The sequence below is a fragment of the Dermacentor andersoni genome, chromosome 5 (genome assembly GCF_023375885.2).
Source record: "Dermacentor andersoni chromosome 5, qqDerAnde1_hic_scaffold, whole genome shotgun sequence".
Taxonomy (NCBI): Eukaryota; Metazoa; Arthropoda; class Arachnida; order Ixodida; family Ixodidae; genus Dermacentor; species Dermacentor andersoni.
Window position 1 is genome coordinate 142,447,824 of NC_092818.1, and position 24,000 is coordinate 142,471,823.

Consider the following 24,000-nt stretch of genomic DNA (forward strand, 5'->3'; position numbering starts at 1 on the left):
GGTTCATTGAGTTTTAGGCCAAGCTTGCTGCGCGTCATATTGGAGTGTTCGATTGCGTTTTATCAGCTGAGCAAATGGTAGTGTTTGGGCTGCAAGCGGACGCATGCAAATTTAAATGCACCGCTTTAAATGCACGTGTTGTAGTGTAAGTTTTTACGGTGAAAGTATTGTACTGCTGCGTCATGCGAAATTGTCATGTTCCAATTGTCGTTACGTTCGTCATCGCGTTATGTGAGGATTTCGTGTAGGCAAGCTGCTCGTGCCGCTAAGCTAGAGCGGTTTCGTGAGTTCCCTTGCTTACAACCTGCCATCCGCTCCCTTGCTTCGGAAGCCCGAGTTTCCAAAATGGGTCGTCCGGAGATTTACGTCGTTTCGCGGTTTCCAAACCTCGCCGAACATCTCCGAGAAGCGGTGAAAGGTCGAGCCGATGTAGTTGAAATCATCGCAAAATGTGAGTATAATTGTGTGCACCAATTAGGTGTGCCCACCCCGCTGAGAATTTCAGCGTAGTGATGACTGCTTGCACAATTCTATATTATAAGGCGTCTTGCACGGAAGCGGAGCTTCAGGAATTATTGGTACTCAAACTGTCTTTTGTTCCCTCTTCTGTGAGCAAACAAAGCTAAACCCTTGTCATACGTACAACTACCGAGTACGGTTGGACCAGTGCAGATCGAACGCTGCCACATGGTATTTTCAGGCACGCTTGACCGCTATCATGTTTAGCAAGTTGAGTTTTGACTGAGTTCAGTTAGGATTGAAACCGCGGCTGCATCCCATTTTTAAGCACGCTTGACATCGACCGTGCGATGTCCACTCACGGTTCGGGCTTCGTAAGCGCTAGAGACGTACCGTGCACATAAACGTCAGAGAGGATGTTTACTGTCCGTATTGCGTTCGTTTCCTCAGGTGTCAGTTGGCAGCAAACATATTTCTGGCTAACCTACAAATTACGTTTGAGTTTGTCTAACGTGCAGTTCTCTGTTTCTGTAACTTTGCAGTCACTGTGCATGATGATTGCCCCAAGATAAAACCTGAAGTTGTCAAAAGGCTCCAGAGTGTTGAGATCCTGATCACCGACACCTACATATTGAAGGACATACTCTACCAGCTGCCAAAAATGGAGCTTGTGCAGGTCACATCTGCAGGCAAGTACAAATATTTCAATGTGCCTTTTGTAGTGTAGGTGCTTACCCCACTTTTTGCAATACCGAACTTTGCTGTGTTTATTGAGCGCTTGATGTCAGCTTGACAGAAGTGGTAACCCAGATGAAATTGTCTTGCTAGTCTAAATATTGCACACACTTTCCACCTCCAACCGCCTAAAATCATCACTAACTGCTGAAAAATCAGCCATACAAGCTGTGAATTCAAAAATAAACCAGCCCAAATGGTCAGCTAACACTGGATTAATAGCAGCATTTTCCTTTTTCTGTTGTACATTGCTGCATCAAGCACTGATAGATGCCATCAAAACTGCAAGTTTAGGATACTCTTACTTAGTACTGCTTTCTTTCACAAAAAGAGCTTATCTTAATCGCTGAAGCAGTTATATATTGTTTCTGTGACAACATAATTGAGTATACTTCTGAATAACGCAAGAAGTACAAATGGGCAAAAGGAACACAGACATTAGTGCACTGTGTAGCCATTCGTGTTTTGTTTATTGTGCTAAACACAAGTACTTGTGAATACTTGTGTGATGGATACATTAAATGTCCATCAGCACCAACTAGTGCAGTTCTCTGACTTGTTATATTGTAATTGAGCAAATTATGAGTTGATTGATTGTTTTGGTAAATTTCCTAGTGCACGTGCAAACTGCGTGTTTGTGTGGAATTGTTCACAGCCTTTGAATGCTTTCGCAATGGAATACTTTGTTTTTGTTATACACAAAGCTGTTATGTTTCTAAAAATGCTAAAGCAAATGGTGCTAATTTGCACAGATCTTGCGTAATCTTCAGAACAATAATTGTTTGTGTGCAAAGAAATGTGTGTGCATAGTGCCCACCTGGAGCAGCAGCATCGTTGTCATGCCACTGGTAGTATTTCTGTTTTATTTAACCCTAATGAGCCAATCCAAATAGTTACGTTTAGAGCTCTCAAGCTGAACTTGAAAGCATGAGCTGAAACAGAAACCCCCAAAATTTCATTTCAACATTCCAACTACAGTGGCACTTTGAACATTGTCTATTCAGGTCAGCAAATCAAAGTACCATGTGACCATTGCTTACAATGCTGGTATAAATGTGATGTGATACGAATGAGGTAGACATGCAGAGTCATTGTATGATGGAACTAAAACAAAGATCTTGAGCACCTTGTCCTCCTGTGACATGTAGAAAAAAAAGACAAGAATGAGACGTGGTTGTCTACAGTTGCCATTAGATGCTGTCCCATATACTGTCATGTTTTTTTGTTTTTTTCTCAGAGCAGTGACACTTCAGTGCGTAATTTATTTATTGCAGTCAGTGAAATAACAAACACATGGATGAACCATCATAACCTATCAGCCAGCTCTGTCTGATTGTTTTATTTCTTTCTTTTGTGTAAAAGTGTAAAGTCGGTGCTAAGCTTAATTTGTTTTTCATTGCCAAAACAGAGTAGTTGCATGTGAATGCTGCATGCGACATCCTCCTCCTTTCATTTGAAGAGAAACTTCTTTTCTCCTAAAAAATGCACAGAAACTTTAAGTACCTATTATCTAGTTTCACGTTATCATTGATAGAATGCCTATTTCTTTTGCAGGTGTTGAAAAGCTTATTCCAAATATCGACAGATCTGCGGTAAGTTCTGGCAGCGTCAAGTAGACTAAATTATAGTTTGTGATGACCTTTATAGATTGTGGCTGATATCTTCATAACACACCAACAGTTCTAAAGACTAAGCACATGTTTAAAAATATCAGTCATCATCTTGTGCCAATTCGTGGATAAACGAGAGCCATCTTGCATTTTCTTTTTATTTCCCAAGAACGCTAGATATTGATTTGGCCACTACAGGCTCGTTTTCATGCTGTGCACAATTCATGACCACAATGTAGTCATCAACATATATAAAAACGTCGTGTGTACAAATATTCAAGTGCATGTGGTATAGTCTTTGCTATTCTATACATATTGGATTAGAGAATTCACTATACTAATTTATCAAATATTCATTTCTGTCATATATAAGATATAAAAACACTTGCTTAAATTTACGAGGGGACAAAGACTGACATAAGCGCAGACTGTTACAAATAATCTTGCTGCAGCAGAGCCACAGTCATAGTGAAAAAGCATCAGTTCCTGAGCGAACGTGCGAGGAAGAAAAGCTCTTTTGAATAACTTCCATTGATTCAATAACAATGTCTCACTTTTAGGCAACCTACGAATCTGTTTTGGTATACTCAAAGCAATGTATTATTTGAGCAGTCTCACCATGTTTGCATCCTGTCAAAACAGCTAGCTGTGCTGTAGTATTACACTTATCTCCTTCACAAATGCAGCACTCTACGTGCATCTAGTGACATACTTTTCTGATGTGCTGTTCCCTTGTTTCAATTCTGTCATTGTAATAGTGCACCAGGTAACTTCCATTCGTCGCCCAACAAGATTTCACTGCATTGCTTGTTGTTACAAAGGTATGAGCTAACCCAGCTCCTTGCTCATTATTTGTTGTCATCACAGATTTATGCTAAATAGCATTTTGTTCCATTTCATTTTTGATTACCTGATGCATGAGTTTACTCTTCCAGCCTGTTCCACAATATACTATTGTACGGGCGAGCTGCCTTGGCGTCCTCATGGCAGAATATGTTGTGGCTGGCATCATCAACTTTGAGCGAGGCCTGTATAGGTACTTTGAGTTGCAGAAGACAAGAAACTGGTATGTTTCACCAATTTCTCCCATGTGTATACCTTGCACAATACAGCTGCATGGAATTGCTTTTTCTTAGCCTGACATGTCTAAGTGAAAAGTACCAGCGATGTGATTCATTTCGCTTTATCTATGTCTCAGTGTATTTTAATGTGTGAATATTAAGATGGTGATTAGCTGGAATACAGTAGACTTCCATTAATTCGACTCTGGCGAGACCAGTGAAATTTATTGCATTACCTGGTGGGTCAAATTAAACAAGTTACCGAAAAAACAATAAAACACATTACTGATTCACTGGGCAGTATTTGCTCGATTCTAACATGGCCCCAAATGAAATGCGTACCTGCTTTATATGTGTCCAAAGTTGAAAACTAATGTATAAATGACAATAAAATTACTTAACAAAATAGAATCTAATGCACACCTGATGTTTTAGTAAGAAAAATGGGCAAGAGTATAATATGCGTTGCACAATGATGGCCAGTCTTCTGAAGTCAGTTTTGCTGCACGTTTTTTCTTTATGGGCAGCTTTGCTGCAATACAGTCATATTATGCCATAACGCATACAAACGTCCTGACGCTATTTTGATTTTCCATCTGATTGCACCACACAGTCAATTTACGGCCCAATTTTCTTGGTAAAAAAAAAAGGTGTGCATTATAATCCCATAAATACCGTAATCAGACATCTTAGGTACCGTTATCGCTTGAGAATTTTTCTAGGGAAAGCCGAAAATAAACGGGAGATAACGTGCGACGACTCTGACGCTATTTTATTTATCACTGCGGTCACCATTGGGGCCAGGTGCATGTGCGATGACAAGCCAAGTTCAAATAATTTGGCGAAGGACAATATTCAGATTTAAATAATGAACATTTATGCCCATAAGAATGCATGGGCACTGGCCAGGACTTTTCGTCGGGTCGAATTAAGCAAAACATCAAATTAACCAGAGTCAAATTAATGGAAATTTACTGTAGTATGTTTGTTATTGCTGTCACAGAAAACAGAAAAAGATATTGTTAACAGAAAAATTATTTTAATAAGGTTTAGTACTCTTTGCTGCTGCAAGCTGAGCCTGCAAAGATTGCGTTAAAGAATAGTTAAAGTTATACCAATAATGCTGACAGTTTTCATGTGATTAGTTTTTCGATGGATATGTGTAATGTCTATCATAGTCTCTTGCATATTGTGATCACAGAGCTTGTCTTTCCTTATCACTTCACACAAGTTACTGAAGTTTCTAAGTCTCAAGCATTTATTCAAGGAAATTTAAACATACGAAAGCTCATTGATGTTGCACATGCCCTCAGCAACTTGGTCAGCATCCTGTACAGTCTTAAGTCTAAATGATTGAGGATGGTTCCCACTAGGGTCTGCAGCTGACTGCTTGCTTCATTGCTCACATGAGTTTTGTCACTGTTTCGTTTAAATAATTTTCTCTTGTGCATGTGGCAACTTGAGGCATTAAACATATAAAGGTACAATTAAGAGAAACATAACCTAAACTGTATTGGTAAATTACTCTTCTACAATACAAAAAAGCCACTCTTGCCATTTTGGTAAGCCAGAAAAGATGCAACAATGAGAGACAAGGGGAGTTTTTGCGCAAGCTTACTGTGACGTCATGGATTTTGATGGTGTGTATTCAGGCCAGGGTAATTCTTTATTGAAGATGGATTGCATTATATTATAAGGAAGTCAAAGACAGAACTTTGCAAGTTTCAAGAACATTACTGCACCACAATAGCCCACTTGTAAAAAAAAATTACGCAGTTCCAACAAAGGTTTGAAATTTATGTGAGGTGAAGCTATCTAGAAGTGGTTAATCAAGGGCTATAAATTTGCCCATTTCATTCCTGCTTCTTTGATATAAAGGAAACTGGTGCATGCATGTGTGCTCTCGTACTCCCGTCCTATGCAATGTGACACATGTGGTGATCATCTCAAAGAGGTAATTGGGGTGGGCACCAAAGATGTATAACTATGTGCAATAGATGTAATGGTAAGAGCATTGGGCTGCTGTGCTGGGGGACCGAGGTTCGATCTCACTAACGGGCGCATATACATATATTTTTTTAAGTGTGAGTTCTTCAGCAAGACAGCAGCCTCTTTCCTGTCTTCTTCTAGGTTTCCTGTGTGTGTCTTTCTTGGCTGGTTTTTTCTTAAATACAATGCTCAGCTAGTCGAACAGTGTGTTTTACTATTTTACAGCAGCAGCAGCAGAACACAGCAGCCACAGTCAGAAAGGTGTGGGAGGAGTTGCAAAGAAAGCTTTGCTTTAAAAGAAAGAATGCATTCAAATTTGTAATGTCATACTAAAGTATTGGTGTTGACTTTTTAGTGTCAAATTACATAATCGAATTCTAGCCTTGGCGTTCTCTTTTTGAAATGCACCTATTAACTAATGTAGGTTTCTGAAATAATACTTTGTAGTCTAAAGTGATTTGGTGTTTCTCTTTGTGTCCCTTTAATGATAACACCCATGCAGAGCACTTCCTTATTTGCATGGATCAGTCTTTCTCTCTGCATGCACATTTAAAAAAAGGTGCATGTGCTCCATACAGCAGGATAGTAACGCTATCTCTCAATCACAGTATAGAGCTTGCAGTAGTGTGGGGATTGTCACATTGCTAGCTTAGAAGTTCACATTGTTCTTATGACACTTAAAAATTCCAGAGGGCATCACAAAGGAATCATTAACCAATGTTCATAACAAGCACTTGGTAACTAAGTTTGCCATACTTGTGGTAATCCTTCTTTTGTACCAAAAAACTTGTTTAATTCTTTCTTTTCAGGGATGATCTTATATCGCTCAATTTTAGGACCTTATCAGACTTGCGTGTCGCAATCCTTGGTGCTGGTGTCATTGGCGAAGAGAGTAAGTTCTTGCAGTCCCTTGCTAGAAGCACCATGACCTATTGCATGTTGCAGGGACAGCCGACTGCTTCAAGCACCTCGAGATATTTGGACATCTTGAGTGAACCGATGCAATGTGTGGAGCACCTTGGCTATGGAGATAGTAGATAACCATGACTAGGAACTCTACCAGTCATATTCATCTACTTCTGTTCTCTACATACTGCTTCTCATTTCATGCTGTAAAGATTGTTGCAACTTGGGAAAAAGTCAACTTGATCATGTGGTGCTTGGCTTGCAGTCAAACAAATTACTTTTAGAGCCTGCAAGTACACTTTTTTGTTACGTTTACTCCTCAGTAACAGTCGAAGCATTCTTGTCTTCAAGAAGAAAATTCTGGCAGAACTCATCTCACGATAAATGTCATTGGTAAATGATCGCTATGGATGGCCATCCATACGCAGTGAACAGAAAAACAGGCTGTGAGCAATAGCGCATGCGCAATACAGAAAGACAGGAGCAGAGTTTGCGGCAATATGACAAGAGTTCAGTCCCTGCACCGGTAGGGTACTCATTCTCAGCCGGAAAGATCATGTGACCCCGTCCAACAGGCGCCACATTTTGACTTGCCTAAAGTGAGTCCCACCACCTCCCATAAGACTGCGCGCGATTTGGGTGAAAGAGGTTGTTACTGGGTTTGCGCTATTGCTTCTGTGCAGATCTTTGGATGAAAGAGGTTCATTGAAGAGCTGCACATAAGCAATAGCGTAAACCCAGTAATACAAGTAGGTGCGAAATAGATTAACTTATGAGTGGCACATACTCAATGTCAAATCGCCATGACCCAAGTTGGTTTGACGATTGGTTTAAAGCTCAGTTCCCTTGGCACAACAGCTCCATGATCTTACCATTAGACCATGGGCTACCCAGTAACCTAAGTTGGTGGGATTCCGGTAGAGACAAAGTAGATAGTCAGATAGATAGACAGACAGTCAGCCCTCAGAAAGTGTGTGAAGTATTGCAAGAATGCCAAATTCATTAAAAGGGTTAAAGCAACAAATTTGTAAGTTAGTGCATCGTTAGTGCCCATCAGCTAACGGCCAAGAACACACTACATTAGGCTCTGTCACACTATTCAAATACATATCAGCAAATGCATTCTGCAGAAATTCTCAAAGTGGAGAAAGTCTTATGCAAGAAAAAGTTGTCCATCTTAATTGCAGCTTCATAAAAATATTTAGGTATCTGAATTTGTCCTAGGGCTGAGCCTGGCACCAAGTCCTTTTTACATGCTAGTCACTCTACCATAACCACCTGGTTAGCTAAGTTGTCAGATAAACTGCCTTGGGAAGGCAGTAGTGCTGAGTTAGATCACCGTAGCAGAATGAATTTACCTTCAATTGTGAAGCTTTCCTACTGAGGAACCATTAGAAGTTTCTTTCGTGGCTTAGTGGGAGGCTATTCTTTAAAGGGGCCAAGACATGAAATCTTCAAGCTTGAATTAAGCATTGCATGTTAAATCATATGCGTACCACAGCAAGCTGGCAAACTTTGAGTGCATTTGGTGTGGTAGAAAATTTGCTTTTCGATTTTAAATATTTCAGTTGAACCATACAACACTGTGGTAACACTAAAGGATGACGAAACAATGTGCATTCTGCGTGGTCACTGTGTGGTTTCTAAATTGCACTCTCAGTGATGGCTTCCTCAGGATAACGGAAGCGAATCTTAAAGGCCATGCTTTTACGCACTATTACTTGGCCGGCAACACACTATGGCCACTGTGTTCTGAACACCACCTTGAGTTTGCAGTATATGCATGGTTTTGTTCATGCGCATGTGTCTTGGAAATCAGCTCGAGCTAGTTTCTCCAAGCATTCTCTGGCTTGTTGCGCTTTTATTGTGTGAGTTAAAGAATTGAAGGCATAGTGCGCTGTCTAAAGAATCCAGGAGCGGTTGCTGACTTCCAAAGGAAAACCATTGCGCACAGTGGTTTCTGCTGGAGCATTCACACAGTAGTAGGAAAGCACCCTCTCGGCACAGCACATACATTGCTCAGCGATTCAAACATGATGACGGGTGGCACATTTTGCACCACCTGCGAGTGCTGGGTGATACCTAGTGCCTACCAGTGGCGCAAGAAAAGTCGGAAGCTATGCACTGTGAGTATCAGGTTTGTATCGTTGAGCACTGTACATGGTTTCAGAATGTTTCGAAGCAGACAATATAGTGGTGGCCCTGCACTTCTTGACGTCACACAAGCCATGCCAACATGGCAATCACTGTTGGTAGGAGGGACTTAGCAGTGATTTCAAATTGAAATTTTCAGTTGAAATGTGCACTGAGAGTTCCCCCCCCCTTTTTTTGTGTGTGTATGTATTTATTTAGCCATATTGGCCACTCTACTTTCAGTTAGTATAATGATAAACATACAATAGTTGGATGATAATGTCATGGCTCTTTTGGATATGACAAACAATCTTCAGTTTGGCCCCTGCAGAGGAGCTGGTAAGAAATTGATAGCACTGCAAGAAGCGATGTCATCGGAGCCATCCAAGGAGGGCTCCGAGGACAGCTATTGATCGAGCCAGTAGGTTTCATGTAGAAGGTTGGTGTATGACTCTTTGCCGTGAGATGAGCACCCTCGCATTGCAGCTCCTGATGGTGCGAGTGTTTTAGTACTGGGTGCTGCTTAGTAGAACAGGTGCACTTTCAACATAGATTTATTCTATTAGTTACTATTCTGTGTCAGCAACCAACTATAGCCGCTTTTTATGCTGCCAGGAGCAGTGATAGACACAAACACCTTGGTTGTGGGGATCTGTGAAAAACCTGCCTGCTGCTGTCTCTGTCATACACGCAATCTGCATGTGTTGGTTGCTTGCTTGGCACCTCATTCAATGCTGAATCCTGTGAGAACTTGTTGGAAATTGGTTGGGTGCAATAATCGGTACAAGTCTTATGCAATATCGTATATTGGATCATACTGAATATCTTCAGGTGCGAGTGAACAGCCAGTACGACAGGATGCAGTGTCTATCTTGTTGTGCTCCGTGCAAATATCCAGCCTATGATGTCAATACTTGCGGATCCAGCAGAACTTTGCAGAGCATCTGAGGAGCCCCTTAATGCTTATTGTTGATGATTTCACAAGGTGCTGCAGTTGAGATTAGCTGCTTGCACTGACATTAAAGCCATATTAAAATACATTCAAAGCAATGTGTGCCATTAGTACTCAGTCAGAGGTACCTATGTATGCAGGGGAATTGAACAACACAAATAACTCGAGCTTCAAATTTGGTGTCAGTAGTCCGTTAAGCAACTTTGTTGGTCATGTGCAAAAACTTTTTTTGTTAACATTGCGTTGTCAGTTGAATTTCCTTGATTCCAGAGTGTTCCACTCAGGAACTATTCCTTGGTTATGGGAAAACAGGTGTGCAAACACAGACACAAGTGGAATGAAAAGCACTACACATTCTTCTCATTCTACTTGTGTATGCATTTGCATGTCTATCAACTTGCTAATCCCTACCGACTTGCTAAACTTTCAGTCAGTATGAACTGTTCCTTGTATGTATTTCTGCTAGCTGACATTGTTGTATAAAAATAGCAATAAAGGCCCTTTTGGTGTTCGCACTACTTTGCTATCATTTCCTTTGTCAACAAGGACACTTCAGACCCGATTAATTGTGGCTTTATTTAGGTTCCGAAATGTGTGCCCGAGACCAAACCATCCTTAAAGATCGTCTATGGAGCCATACAATTCTGCAATTCTGCGATACTATCATGTAATTATGCATAACAGGTGCTGTAATAAGCTTTTTCTGGTTTGTGGTTCAATTTATCCTGATGTTGCATCATGTGACTGCTACTTCAGAAGACCTTTTGTGATTACTTTCGGTGCATAGCTTTAATTTTGTCCTGCTGGGCTGTATCAGCCATTTTGATGCAGTTCTGAGCACAGATTGTTGTTTTAATGAGGTCTCGCATCTGTTTATTTCCATGATGCAGTTGCGAAGTCCCTCGTTCAATTTGGAGCTACGGTGAATGGCTTTGCCAGGCGAAGCAGGAGCTCTGAGGAACTGCACTGTTCATCTTTTCAGATGTGTGTATAAGAAGAAATGCTTGATTTCAAAATTAAAGTACTTTACTAAAGCCATTTCTTAGACTTATGTGCTGAAGAGCCCGTCCGCTAGCTGCTTCATGTATATACCATGAATAGTGGCCCTAGAACGTTTAGCAGGGCCTAGATTATGCTTGTATTTAACCTCTATACCATGTATTGTTGACTTATATCGGTTGGTGTGTGCTTTTCAACTGTCTATTATAAAGTTTTTCAATGAATGCTTTTGTCTTTTCTTTTTTTTACATGTCCAATAACAACTCAGATTTAAGAGAGAGAAACAGTTCAAATTGTAACTTGAGGCTGTCTGATATTCATATGGGCTGGGTATTTGCAGTTGTCTGTTATGAGCTGAAAAAACATTTTTTTTTTAATTTCTTCTTTAATTTTTGGTACAGATACTGAAGCAATGTTAAGCTGTATTAGTCAATTATGCTTCCATAATATGGCATAACAATATAACAGCTGCTCATATTGCATGAAAAGGCTTTGTGAGCCAGAAAGGATGCAAAGGAGAAAAGATATTGTGCAGAAATAATCAACGATAATTGTCAACATAACTGAATAGCCAAATGCTTCAAGAAAGCTATTTGCTTTATTAAATGAATGGCATGCTTGGTGGCATATACCTCTTGCAATAAGAATGTTTAGTTAGTGTTCATTGTTTAATTGTGTAATTCCAGAGTTCAGACCTGTTAACCACTACATCTGTAGTACTAGTATTGGTGGACAGCGCATGTGGCTGAAAGAGCTATAACAGTTGGCGTTCGGCAATGAACATGTACCACACCTGGTTGAATGAGCACGCATGCTCTTTGTGTTGCGGTTTTTACATTGGCGATGAAAGTTCAACACCCTACCACCAACTGCAGACTATGATAACAAGTGAAAAAGCGAAAAAGAAAGCAATTAGCTTTAAAACAGGCGACAATGCCACCTTGAAGTTCCCACACCAGCTCACCACTACATGATTTTGATAGAATCTACTCAGGCCTAGTCAGTTGTTTATCAGAAAAGTTGCCATTCTATTGTCAGCATTTTGTGATCGTCGCATCATTGCCATTGTCGTTATCACGCTGTTGTCATTCCGCATCCGTGATGCCATCGTCATTCCATCGCCACCCTCTGTCATCTTGTCATTGCCATTATACACCTGCCCCTATCACACGCAAGCGGGCATCTCAGCAGTTTTACACCCCGAAGCCTCGCTTGACTTGGACAGTCATCCCCGAATGGTTTCTGTCTAATTGGTTATTTTTGCTTGGAGTAACTGTTCTCAATGATACTGTTGAATATAATTTGTTTGTCTTGATTTTTGTATAAATGTCTTTTAATCCAAGCAATGCATTGGATAAAGTTAGTCATGTAGTTGTCTTGCATTGCTCTCTAAGAGCTGGTGTAACCGCTTTGGGTGCATTACAAAGGAAAAGGAGTGCTGTGTGACTATGTGTCACTGGACCTCGTTGCTATAGAGGCGACAACCTGTACCCCACTTCTACAGAGGGGGAATCGCAAGAACTCAGTACAAGCTGCACCTACAAAACCACTGTACATCTGCACTTTGTGCCCTCACACTTTAAAAACTAGTTCCCGAGGGCAGGGTGTCCACCAACCGGGAATTCTCGGGGATTTCGGATAGTCTAGAAATACTCAGGGAACACTCAGGGAATTTGTGCTTCTATCAGGGAAAATGAGCAGTAATATTGTTGAAAGGGAACGAAAGTCGCGGTAATGCTGGCTCGAGTAACAGAGAGGAATCGTAATGAATCCTCTTTGATGCCATGTCATTCGCTTGGGTTACCAGTGTGCAGTCAACGACCGACTTTCCGGATGCCCGATAATTCGGACGGCTTCACGGCACCACCGCGTACCCCATAGAGTCAGTGTACAAGAACGTCTCAAAATTTCTGACGCGAGAACCCTTCGCCATCCGATTTTCCAGGCTATTCGAAACAGCATTAATCAAAGCCACCACCGCCGCCGCCATTTTGTTTACCTTGCCACCTCGAACCGGCGCTCTCGCACGCAGATCCTCTGGCAGCCGTAGCTACCACTGTTGCAACGCTAGGCCTAGCTGCTTCGATGTTCGCTATTAAACTTCTTGCTGTTCTCTGCCCTGTTCTTCATTAAAATAATTCGCCGCTGTCAGCAATGGCACAGGCTCTGCCTCTGTGGCCCTCGCGATTGGCTTCGAAGCTCGGTAAGCACGGCACGTTAGATAATGCTGGTTTCTGAAATTCAGCTTCGCCTCAATACAGCAATATTACGTGGTGAAGAACATGCGAAGGTATTGCGGTGAAGCATTACAACTATAGGAAGGAGCAATTGTCATGGGACACAGTATGTATTCCTTAATTGTACACGCGTGCACCTGCCATCACCTGTCACAGTATGAGCAACGATATGCCTAATAAGTGTACTAGCAGGCCCTCAGAGCTTTTTTGGATGTGCCTGTGCTGATTTGAGCCGTTAAGGAGAGTAAAAAACGTGCATTAATTTTTTTGAACTGCCCGATTTTTGGGACGTTTTCGTGGGCCTTAGGGAGTCCAAAAAATCGGACGTTCACTATACAATTGACTAAGAAGATGTTTCAAATGGTCTGTGGGGTGAACGCACAACGGAAGGAGGACGAGAACAGAAACGACCTATGCATTGAGGAATGAATGGGAAAGGAAGCATGCCGCCGCTTCTTTAAAGGAGCTTGAGCTCAAAAAAACAAATTGTTGACTGATGCCATGATGCAGGTGTCCCTCATCCTAGCCAAAATAAACTCTTTAAAGCAGTGGAACACAACGCTGAGGTGTTGTGCGCAGGCTGTGAGCATGTCAGGACAGTTGAGGTTGGCTTTCCAGCTGCTGAGAGAGAATCTCACTTGTGACAAAGTTCGGGCCTCATACCAATGAACTTGCTATCAGTTGATAGAAATAGCTCGTATTCAAAAATATATGCTTCTGTATGCATCTCCTTTTAATTCGCACATAGAGAATGTTCTACTCGATTTGGAATGGGTTTTACCATTTTTTTCAAACATATCTTATTTGCTGTGCATTTTACTAACCTCCCCCTTCTGTTTTTTTTTTTTTTTTGAATAAAAGGAAGACTGCTCCTTACTATTCAAACTGGATTAAGTTGTTTTTTAATTTTTTAGCATGCTTAATGGAGAGTGACAGCATTGGGCGACATAGTGTCAACCCTTCTTGACATAAACAAAGTTCTGTGTCCCGCAAGTAATTTTGCAAAGGCATTCAGGGAAAATCTGGAAAGCTCAGGGAATTTGGAAATGTCAACTTGGTAGGCACCCTGTGAAGGATACAGATATTGAAATAATTTCACCTCTGCCATGATGTCATGGCAGTTGAGCAAATGACAGACCAATTTTACGGCCAGTTTGTCTACACCATCGCTGCAGCAAAACATGCTGATGGCAGCAGACCTTAAAACAAGATGGCACCCTGTGAAGGATACAGATATCGAAATAATTTCACCTCTGCCATGATGTCATGGCAGTTGAGCAAATGACAGACCAATTTTACGGCCAGTTTGTCTACACCATCGCTGCAGCAAAACATGCTGATGGCAGCAGACCTTAAGACAAGATAGTAGGGTAAATGGGTCACCTTGATTTTAGCGTTTTATTGTAATAGCTACTGCATATGTTAATCTGAAATGTTGCATGCTGAATGGGGATGCCCTTCAGCATAACATTCAGTAGCTTTATTGCCACGGAGCCTTTAATATTTTCCTGTAATTATCTGTCAAACTTTATATTGATTTTCAAATTTTTGTGTACTAATTCTAAAAAGCTATTTACAGGATGACCATTTAATGGGCAGGTATATTCCACATATTGCTGTCTTCAAGTGGAAACTAAAAGCATTCAGTTTGTACAGGCATCATCTGATAAAATATTGTTCTCACTTTTCATTACTTTTAAAAAAGGAATGGCGAGAGAGAGAGAGAGTGAACGTTAATGAGCACCAGCAGTTCAGTCGGCTGGGCCTAGGCCTCCCACGATGAGACGTCGAGGTCTTGCCTCTTCGCCGCTTCGTAGGCCTGCTGGGTAGCCCAGAGTTAGTCGTCGAGATGGGAGCTGCGCAGGGCGGCGTGCCATCTCGACGAGAGGGTCACGGGATTAAGGTCTTGGTATTGATGATTGCACTCCCCTAGCATGGGGGGGAGTGTTGCCGATTCAGTTTTACAGACCTTGCACGTCTGGCTCGGGTAGATGTCGGGGTATATAGTGTGATAGCGTGTGAGGGAGGGGTATGTATTCGTCTGTAACAGGCAAAGGGTGGTTGCCTGTGCCCTGTTTAACTTGCGGTGAGGGGTGGGGAAGGTTCTTCTTGCGAGGTAAAATGACTTTACAAGGTCGTTGTGTCTTGTAAGGCGGTCGCGTCCTGCGGGTGCACCTGCACCGTCTCCGGCACGGTTGACTAGTCGTCGTGCTACGGAGTGTGTAACCTCGTTGAGGTTGGTGAGGTGCGGGTGGACAACGCCGGCGTGTGCTGGGATCCAGACGAGGGTGATTTGATTTTCAGACGAATGCAGGGCTTGTCGTAAGATACGGAGTGATTGATGAGAAATACGACCTTTGATGTAGTTGTTGACTGCTGCGCGAGAATCACTCAGTATGGTGTGACAGGCTGGGTCAAGAGTGGTCAGGGCGATGGCCACTTCCTCGGCCGTCTCGGCATTTTCGGTAATGACGCTGGCAGCATGTCGGAGCAAGCCGCCTGCTGTGGTAACCGCCGCAAAGCGCCGTCCATCTTGGTACTCAGCTGCGTCGACGAAGGTGACGCCCGCGGTGTTGGCGTAAGCTTTGATGAGGGAGGTAGCTCGTGCCTTCCTGCGTTCTTTGTTGTAGTCTGGGTGCATGTTTTTTGGAATAGGGTCGGCGTGTATCCATTGCTGAATGTCGCGTGGTATTGGGTGTTTGTCTCCATGTTGACGGTGGTAGGTAATATTAAGCTTGTTTAAAATGCTGCGGCCCGTTTCCGTGAGGGTAAGCCGCTCTAGTTGAGATCGACGTTGGGCCTCGATTAACTCGTCTAGCGTGTTGTGGATACCTAATTGTAGTAGAAGTTTCGTGCTGGTGTGGTTGGGTAGTCCTAAGGCCTGCTTATAGGCTCCTCTAATGATGATGTCCAGTTGAGTCTTTTCAGCTTTGTACCAGTTGAGAAAGGGCGCAACATAAGTAATGTGACAGACGATAAACGAGTGGACAAGGTGGATGAGGCTTTCTTCCTTCATACCCCCTCGCCGGTTGGTCACTCGTTTCAGCAGTCTGGATGTATTGGTGGTCTGTCGAAGGATCTTTGAGATAGCCGTAGAGTTAGCTCCGTTGGCTTCTATGGTCATACCAAGAACGCGGATGCAAGGGACCACGGGTATAGGTGTGCCATCCCTCAGGTTTAGCTCTATTTCCTCGTATTGGCCTTTAGTCGTGGAGCCCCGCGGGGGGCGTCCACGGAATGTGGGGCGGTATAGGAGAAGCTCCGACTTTTCAGGGGAACAGCGGAGTCCCGTGCCTTCAAGATAATTTTCTACGACGTCAATGGCGTCTTGTAGGGCAGTTTCGATTTGGCCGTCACTGCCCTTTGCAGCCCAGATTGTAATGTCGTCGGCGTATATGGTGTGTTCAATGCCGTCGAGTTTTTGTAGTTTTTGTGCTAATCCGAGCATAACCAGATTAAACAGTATTGGGGAAATGACAGAGCCTTGCGGTGTGCCCGTGCTGCCGAGGGAGAGTTCCTCCGATCGAATGTCTCCGACCGACAGGAAGGCCTTCCGATTGGATAGAAAGTCTCTTACGTAGTTGTAAGTACGTTCTCCAAGGTTGAGCAAGGAGATGCATTCGAGGATGGTGGAGTGCCTTATGTTATCGAAGGCGCGCTCGAGGTCGAGGCCCAAGATCGCCTTCGTGTAACGGGATTTGCCATGTAGGATTTGATGCTGAAGTTGGAGCATAGCGTCTTGGGTGGAAAGATGCTGTCTAAAGCCAATTATCGAGTGGGGGTAAGCACATGTGTCTTCGAGGTGAGTGTTTACACGGGTTAGGAGTGCATGCTCCATGACCTTGCCTACACATGAAGTTAGCGATATGGGCCGGAGATTGGCGAGGCTAGATGGCTTACCGGGTTGGGGGATGAGAATTACTTTGGCCGTTTTCCATGTCGGGGGAATGGATCCCTGGCGCCAGCAGTTGTTGATGTATTCGGTGAGTTGTTGCACCGAGGGGTCATCTAGATTTCTTAGTGTTTTATTCGTAACACCATCTGGGCCTGGCGCCAAACGGCTGTTCAGCTTATGCAGGGCAGCATGAATGTCTGCCACGCTGAAATCTTCATCAAGGGCAGGGTTGGAGGTCCCTGTCTATGGCCCGTGAGGTTGAGTGGGCCCAGATGGGATGTACTTTTGACATAAGCTATTCTTAACGTGGTCCTGGCCATGCGTCTTGCTTTCTGTGAATAAAAGCTTGGTGAGGCGATCTTGTTGATATGAGCGGGTGGTGGTGCTATCAATCAAATGTTTGAGGATTTTCCACGAGCGGGGGTGGTGGAGTTGCCCGAGAATGGCGAGGGGAATTTCTTTTTGCAATATGACAAATTTTAAATATTTTAGCTTCAGATTATTGTCAACACAGTGTACTATAAGCCATAAGAATTTCACTGTAATGTGGCTAATAGTTTCCTGAAAAAGGCACATCAAAGATTTAAAAAAAAAAAAATGGCATTTTGAGAAAAATGCACTTTTAGGCTTGCACGTGTACCACAGGTGTTAGAAAATTCTCTTTCTATTATCCCGAAAGCCTTCCAGAACATTTCATTTGCTTCTTAGTCATTGATTGGTTCATGTGGAGCTGCAGAACTCTGCTTTGCTAACCCTCTCCTTACTAAGGTAGCCGAGAGATCTGACAGAATACATGTGTTTGATGCCAAGTGCACTCAGAACAGCGCCTCATGCTGAATTTCGATCGTCCACTTCGCATCTGCTTTTGGTTGTTGGGGCACAATGCAGGGAGATATGTGGGTAAAATTGGGCACACATCAATCATGCAGTCACATGGACGCAATATACTGCAGCAGCTCACTCACCTTGGCAATCTGTAGTGACAATAACAAACGCATAATAAATTTAAATGAATTTTGCATGTGAGCTCAGTATTCAATAAAACATGCGAATGCACTTGACTAAAACAGCTCAAACAGCATGCAAGCACACCGTCCTTTTAAATACTAGGGTACACGGCTTTGGTGTCATTTTTAAGTAGCCTGAAGAAGTCATCCATGCACCCTGTTGCACTGCCTTGTAGCTCAGGCTTCGCTATGCTTAGCTATGCAGAACACCTGAATACAAAGTTTTTGGAGGAAGACATTCATGACAAAGGACAGTTTTGCACCCATCCATATGCTTTGCAGCTTTGAATTTTTCAGAGTAGTGCAAGGTATTCTCAGCAATAGTGGTACCTTGATTGTTTCAGAATTTCTCCAGACCTGAGCTCATTGCTTGAAGACTGTCACTACCTGGTCAACGCACTCCCCAGCACCCCGAGTACCATTGGCATCCTCAATGGGGATGTCCTGAGGCGGTGCAAGAACGTGAGTACCAATTTTCTTGGCAAGGTATGTTATACAGCGCTGTCTCTGCTAAGGTGTTGTTATAAATGAGACTATTTACACAGACACCAACCAGCTAGGTTTAATAAATTCAGCCCTATGCTGCAGGGTTCTCCAGACACCCCTTCATCGTGAAGCTGCTGCAGCTTCACGATGTCACTCCTACAACGCCGGTTTCTTAAGTTGCTACTGTTAAGAAATCAGAATGACTCCAGAACATTGGATTGATGTACAAACCTAGATGGTTGGTGTTTACATAATTAGTCAAACTTCAAGTGTCTCCCAGCCAGACTGATTTCAGTCTGGCTGGCAGGCTATTAATACAGTGCTGGTGGGCTATTAATATAGTATGCAATTGTAAGCTTTCCTTTTTTTTTTTGAGTCTTCATGGACTGCACAGAGTGGTGATGCAGCTTTGCAAGTTGTGTCACCTTGGTTGATTTTCATTTTGCCTAACAGGCATGTGGTTTTATATTTATTTTATTTATTAATATCATGTTTGAACCCATCTTGGATCATAACACGAAGGGACAAGGCAGAGCAAGTTTTGAGGCCTTAACTGCTGTCTTAGTAATAAAAAGGAGTGCAGGGTACAAGCTTTGTAACAGCAGGAGATAATCATGTGGTGACATTCAGAGAGAGGCTAAATTTCCAGAATTTTTTTATTAGAATCAACTAGTGTTCCTTTAGCCAAGAAATTTGTGAAGTACCATGAGATGCACGTGAACTCAAGGAAAAACATGGGAATCCTATCAGCCCAGATCGCAATATGTTAAGTGTCTACGAATAGGCACAAGTGCTTCATATGAAACCACGATGAGAGCACCAATGATGACTGCTGCAGGGTTGCAAGAAGCTTTTGTGCACTTGCCCATGATTTAAGATCATCGGAAGACCTGTCCCCAGATGAGAAAACAGAACCAAAGTAATAATGAGAAGCACATCCAAGTTATCCTTTGCCACCAACGTATAACAAACTTCAGCACTTATGCCTGAGAAAAGCCCAGACATTTCAAAGGCAGGGCACAGTGAAGGGCATACTTAGCTATGCCAGATGACCTGCCAAACAAAAAAAGTTCCAAGTCACAGGTTGTAATACTAAGGCCCTCCTCCCACAAACACATAAATCTGTATTGCAGAAGAGTCAGCTTCTAAAGGCTGTAGTACTAGTACAGTGTAAGCTCAATAAACAGAAATCGCTTGAACGGAGTGCTGCTTAAACAGAACACCATCTTCATGGTTGGTTGCTTTTGTATTCATGCAATGCTCTTTGCAATGTCTCAGTAACTGGAACTCCTGTTAAGCGGAACCAGTTTCCCTGGTCTCTTGAGGTTCCGTTTAAAAGAGAGTCTACCGTATCTACAAATAGCATGCCCACACAGAAATCTAGATTCACACTTCACACTTGGCCCTTTAGTGTGCATCTACTTGGCAATGCACACCATGCACGAACCGAAGGGAGTTAACATTCTGAAAAAACACAGCATAGTCAAGCCAACAAGGCTTTTTGTAGCACTGCAACCGACATCTTTGGAGCTGTCATGATGGTTTCACATAAAATGCTCATACCAGTTGAATACTGAGCATCATGTTTCATTGCTTTGTTGTTTTGAGCCACTTCTTTTATCTGCTTCTTGTTCTTTTGTCATTACATTGTCTTTGTATGTATGTATTTTGTATTGTTTCATATATTTACATAAAAGCATACCATTAATACATATTCCCAGTCTTTCTTTCTTTCTTTTCTTTTTTCTGCCACAAGTTTTTTTTTTTTGTGCATACTAAGGTATACGCTGTATTGGCTACCTTCTTTTTCTGTTTTATCTGCTTTATGTACCTCTCTTGTCATTGCATGTACGCTGTTGCAGTGTCGCGTAAGTGTATGTGAAAACATAGTTACTACCTATTCCCACATTTTTTTTTTCAAATTCTTTCTTTTTTTGTGCTAGAATGACAGCTGTATTGCTTTGCTTTTGCTTTTTCTCTGCTCCGTGTTCCTCTACTGTCATTGCATAGTCATTGTAATTTGCCTGCGTCATCACTTGCAGCTTAGTAGGACATTATGGGTCTCATCAAGGCAGTTGATTTCACTTTTTACCCATAATTTCTTCCTGGAATTTTTCTGGAAAATTAACTCAGTTGAATTGAATTGAATGTCATTAGGACTGATAAAATGTACATTCTTTTTCCACAAATTCATGCGCATTTTACTAGACCTCACCAAATTTTTTGCTGGTAGGAACACTTTAGCTGGCTTCTATTTAAAAATTTAGGAAATTTAGTCTTACTGTGAATTTCACCACTTAATCATCATCTGTTGTTACAAAGCTTGTGCCCTACATTCCTTTTTATTGCTGAGAGAACAGTCAAGGCTTCGAAACTAGGTTTGCTTGTCCGTCCATCTATTCCATTACACTAATGGGGATCATTGTCATCATTTACATTATTGTGTCTTCATCAGGCTGCTTTCTAATCCTGAGCTTCACCACTGACACAGGGCAAAGAAACAGAAAAATTTGTCCATGACCACCACCACCTCGTCTGGGATTCAAATTCGTTTCACTGCAGCAATGAGCACTTATCAGCCAGATGCGTTAACCACTTTGCTGTCGCACATTTAATGCCTTAGAATTTAGCACTTGGCATTTAATGCCAGTTGTTGCACTTCGCACAGATTCTAAGAGTTAAATAAGCGAAAATGAGACATACACCCAATTGTAGCAATTGCTACAAAGGAAACCCATTTGGGTTACTCGAAAGAAAAGCCTTGTAGTTGAAGAAAAATTCGCCCTTGTCCGTGACTCGAACCTGGGACTACCGCCTTTCCGGGCCAGCTGCTCTACCATCTGAGCTAACCAGGTGGCTAGCAGATGGCAGGGCGAAACCCGGGTTTCGCCCTGCCATCATCAGGAACTTGTGAGCCATTTTCTTTAAGTAAGCATATGCTGTGGGACACATGGAACTTTGGAAATAGAAAATTCTAGAATCTCTTAAAGATTGCTTTGCAGAATGATTTGCAGGCACAAAATATTTTAAAACTTCTTAGTGTGCTGCAGTACTGACGCAAACATGGGGAAGGTGGGAGATGGAAATTCAAGATGATGAGCAAAACGAGGACAAGGTGAAAGCAGGAGCCAATGTTTTGACAAGTGCACTTGTCTTCTTCAAGGCGACATATGGTTTTTCTCGCCACACTCGACTTAAGGGCTGCGCTCGTGTAAGGACCGCTTCCCCCAATTTGGCAGCCCAAATTTTGAAAAAAAAAAAAAAAAAATCTCACCAGCAAATGACAGCGTCGTCACGTCTCACGTACGGCGTATTTCGTGGGAGCCACCAGATGGCAATAGCTGTCCTGCGGCTTCGTCACGTGGCGCTGTCTGCGAGCTTCAGGCGTGCGGCACTATCTGGGAGATCTTGTCGCTTTTCTCGCCGGCGCCATTGATCATTTGTGCCGCCGTTCATTTTGACGACTGCCTATAGCACAACCGCTTGCGATGGAAAAGAAAAAACGCTTAACCGTACGATGCTGCATTCAAACTTCAAGTTGTTGCATACGCCGAACAGAATGGAAAACGTGCAGCCGGCCAGAATTTCCACGTCGATGACAAGTGCGTGTGTCGCTGGTGCGACCAAAAGGAAGAGCTGGCTGCAACAAACAAGACTAGGGAAGCATTCCGCGGCAAGCCTTGCAAATTTCCAACACTCGAGAAGGGGCTCATGAAATACGTCATGGACATCAGGAAAGACGGCTAAGCGTTGTCAACCGAGATGCTCCGTGTCAAGGCCCTTGCAATCGCACGCCACATCAACATTTCACCTACGGATTTCGAGGCAAGCAAGGGATGGCTTCGGAGATTTATGAAGCGACAACAACTCAGCATCCGCCACCAGACAACACTCTGCCAAAGTCTTCCACGCGAGTACGATGACAGAGTGATCAAGTTTCACCGCTTTCTTAACGCGCTGCGAGCGGAGCACAAGTACCACCTAGACCAGATAGGAAACGTGAACCAAACGCCTGTTTGGTTCAGTGCTCCCGAGGACACAACAGTCAACCAAACCGGCGCAAAGAGCGTCCTTGTGCGCACGTCAGATGCCGAGCATCAGCGTTGCACTGTAATGCTATCTGTCACAGCGGACGGAAGGAAGCTCCCCCCGTACATAGTGTTTAAGCGAAAGACGCTACCCAAGGAGAGCTTCTCAAATGGAATCATCGTCAAAGTGCAAGAAAAGGGCTGGATGTCCGATGAACTAGTGGTAGACTGGATGAAAACGGGGTGGGCTAACCGGCCGGGAGGCCTGCTGCGACGGAAGGCCGTGCTCGTATTGGACAGCTTTCGTGGCCACCTCACAGAGCGCGTGAAGGCTCGTCTTGCAGAAGCTCGTACGCATCTGGCAGTTATCCCCAGCGGTTTAAAGGGATACGGACACAAAATCTGAACATTTTACGATAATACAGAAAATGAGTCCTCCGTGTGCGAGTACACCGAAAACAAGTAGTCACTTCGCTCATTTTTCAGCGGATGGCTTTATTTTTGGCGTTTTTGTGAGCGCGCGCAACGCCGCCCGACCCAAGCGAGTTGGAAGGCGTGACGTCACGACACCCCCGTCGGATAGCCAGCTGGCCGGCCGCGGTCATTCGAGGCGCGCCGCCGCCGCCGTCGCGAGCATGGATTCGGGTTCTGGTGCCTCTACCAGCGATGAGTACACGTCTGTAGGCGAGCACCGTTCCAACCTAGCAAGAAATATAACCGCTTACGGTTACGAGCCTTCCGCGTCAAGCGGCGAAGAAGAGCAGGCGGCCTTGAACACAAGCAGGCAGGTCAGGCAGTCCGGGCCAGCAACATGGTAATTTCTTTTTCTAGTAAACTTGAAGTGCAGCGGCAGCAGTTCGTAAAGTTATGTTACGTGGGATGCAAAATGCCTAGTTTCGTGACCCGCGTTGAGGCGGAAAGGCAGCTATTACGGCTGAATCGTAGGTAGCGTAGCTCGTCGCTTTGTGCTTACCTACGCTGTCGGCTTTCGATCGCTGCACACTTCGTTTTTACGCGACGAGGCACGGCATGTGTAGAATTTTCCAGCCGTCTCATAGCCGTGTGTTTACGGCTACTATCACATTCACGCCATTAGAAGCCATTTGCTGGTTGAACTTGTTGAGATGGGCGGCTGCGCTAGGGACCCGTCGACCAGATCACTTAGCTGCATCGATTCTGTGGCCATAGAGAAAGGAAAGTCTTTGGCTGTGACATTTACTAGGGAAATGCGGCGCGAACAACCAAGTCATGAAACCCGACGCATGATCATGCAGAGACCTATGAAAATCCGTAATTTTTTGCTTGTGGTTGAAAAGCAACGTGTGAAAAGGCAATGTAGATAAATGTGCTGCGCATTTTAGATTACTACACATGTATGCTGTTATCTGGCGTTCATTCACTGGCTGTGTTTTGTATATTTGATCAATTAAAAGAGTGCTCGTATGCTGTCGTTCAATATTAGACGCAGCGAAAGTGTACGCAACATGACTATTTCGTTTTGTG

General features: G+C 43.2%; 1 protein-coding gene across 2 annotated transcripts in view; it reads left to right on the forward strand.

The window, feature by feature from the left end:
* Positions 1–54: 54 nt before the first annotated feature.
* The window catches only part of LOC126531308 (glyoxylate/hydroxypyruvate reductase A-like), a 41,937-nt gene continuing 17,991 nt past the window's right edge, over positions 55–24,000 (forward strand). The window contains exons 1-7 of one of the 2 annotated variants that reach the window (XR_008612648.1): positions 55–451; positions 1,002–1,148; positions 2,749–2,786; positions 3,740–3,870; positions 6,664–6,746; positions 10,736–10,829; positions 18,328–18,445. Coding sequence is in view for 1 of the 2 variants with exons in the window: in XM_055071093.1 (XP_054927068.1) it covers positions 196–451; positions 1,002–1,148; positions 2,749–2,786; positions 3,740–3,870; positions 6,664–6,746; positions 10,736–10,829; positions 18,328–18,445 (867 nt within the window). In the remaining variant the exon portion in view is untranslated. The remainder of the gene's footprint in view (positions 452–1,001; positions 1,149–2,748; positions 2,787–3,739; positions 3,871–6,663; positions 6,747–10,735; positions 10,830–18,327; positions 18,446–24,000) is intronic. The other variant, XM_055071093.1, reaches the window with a different exon arrangement.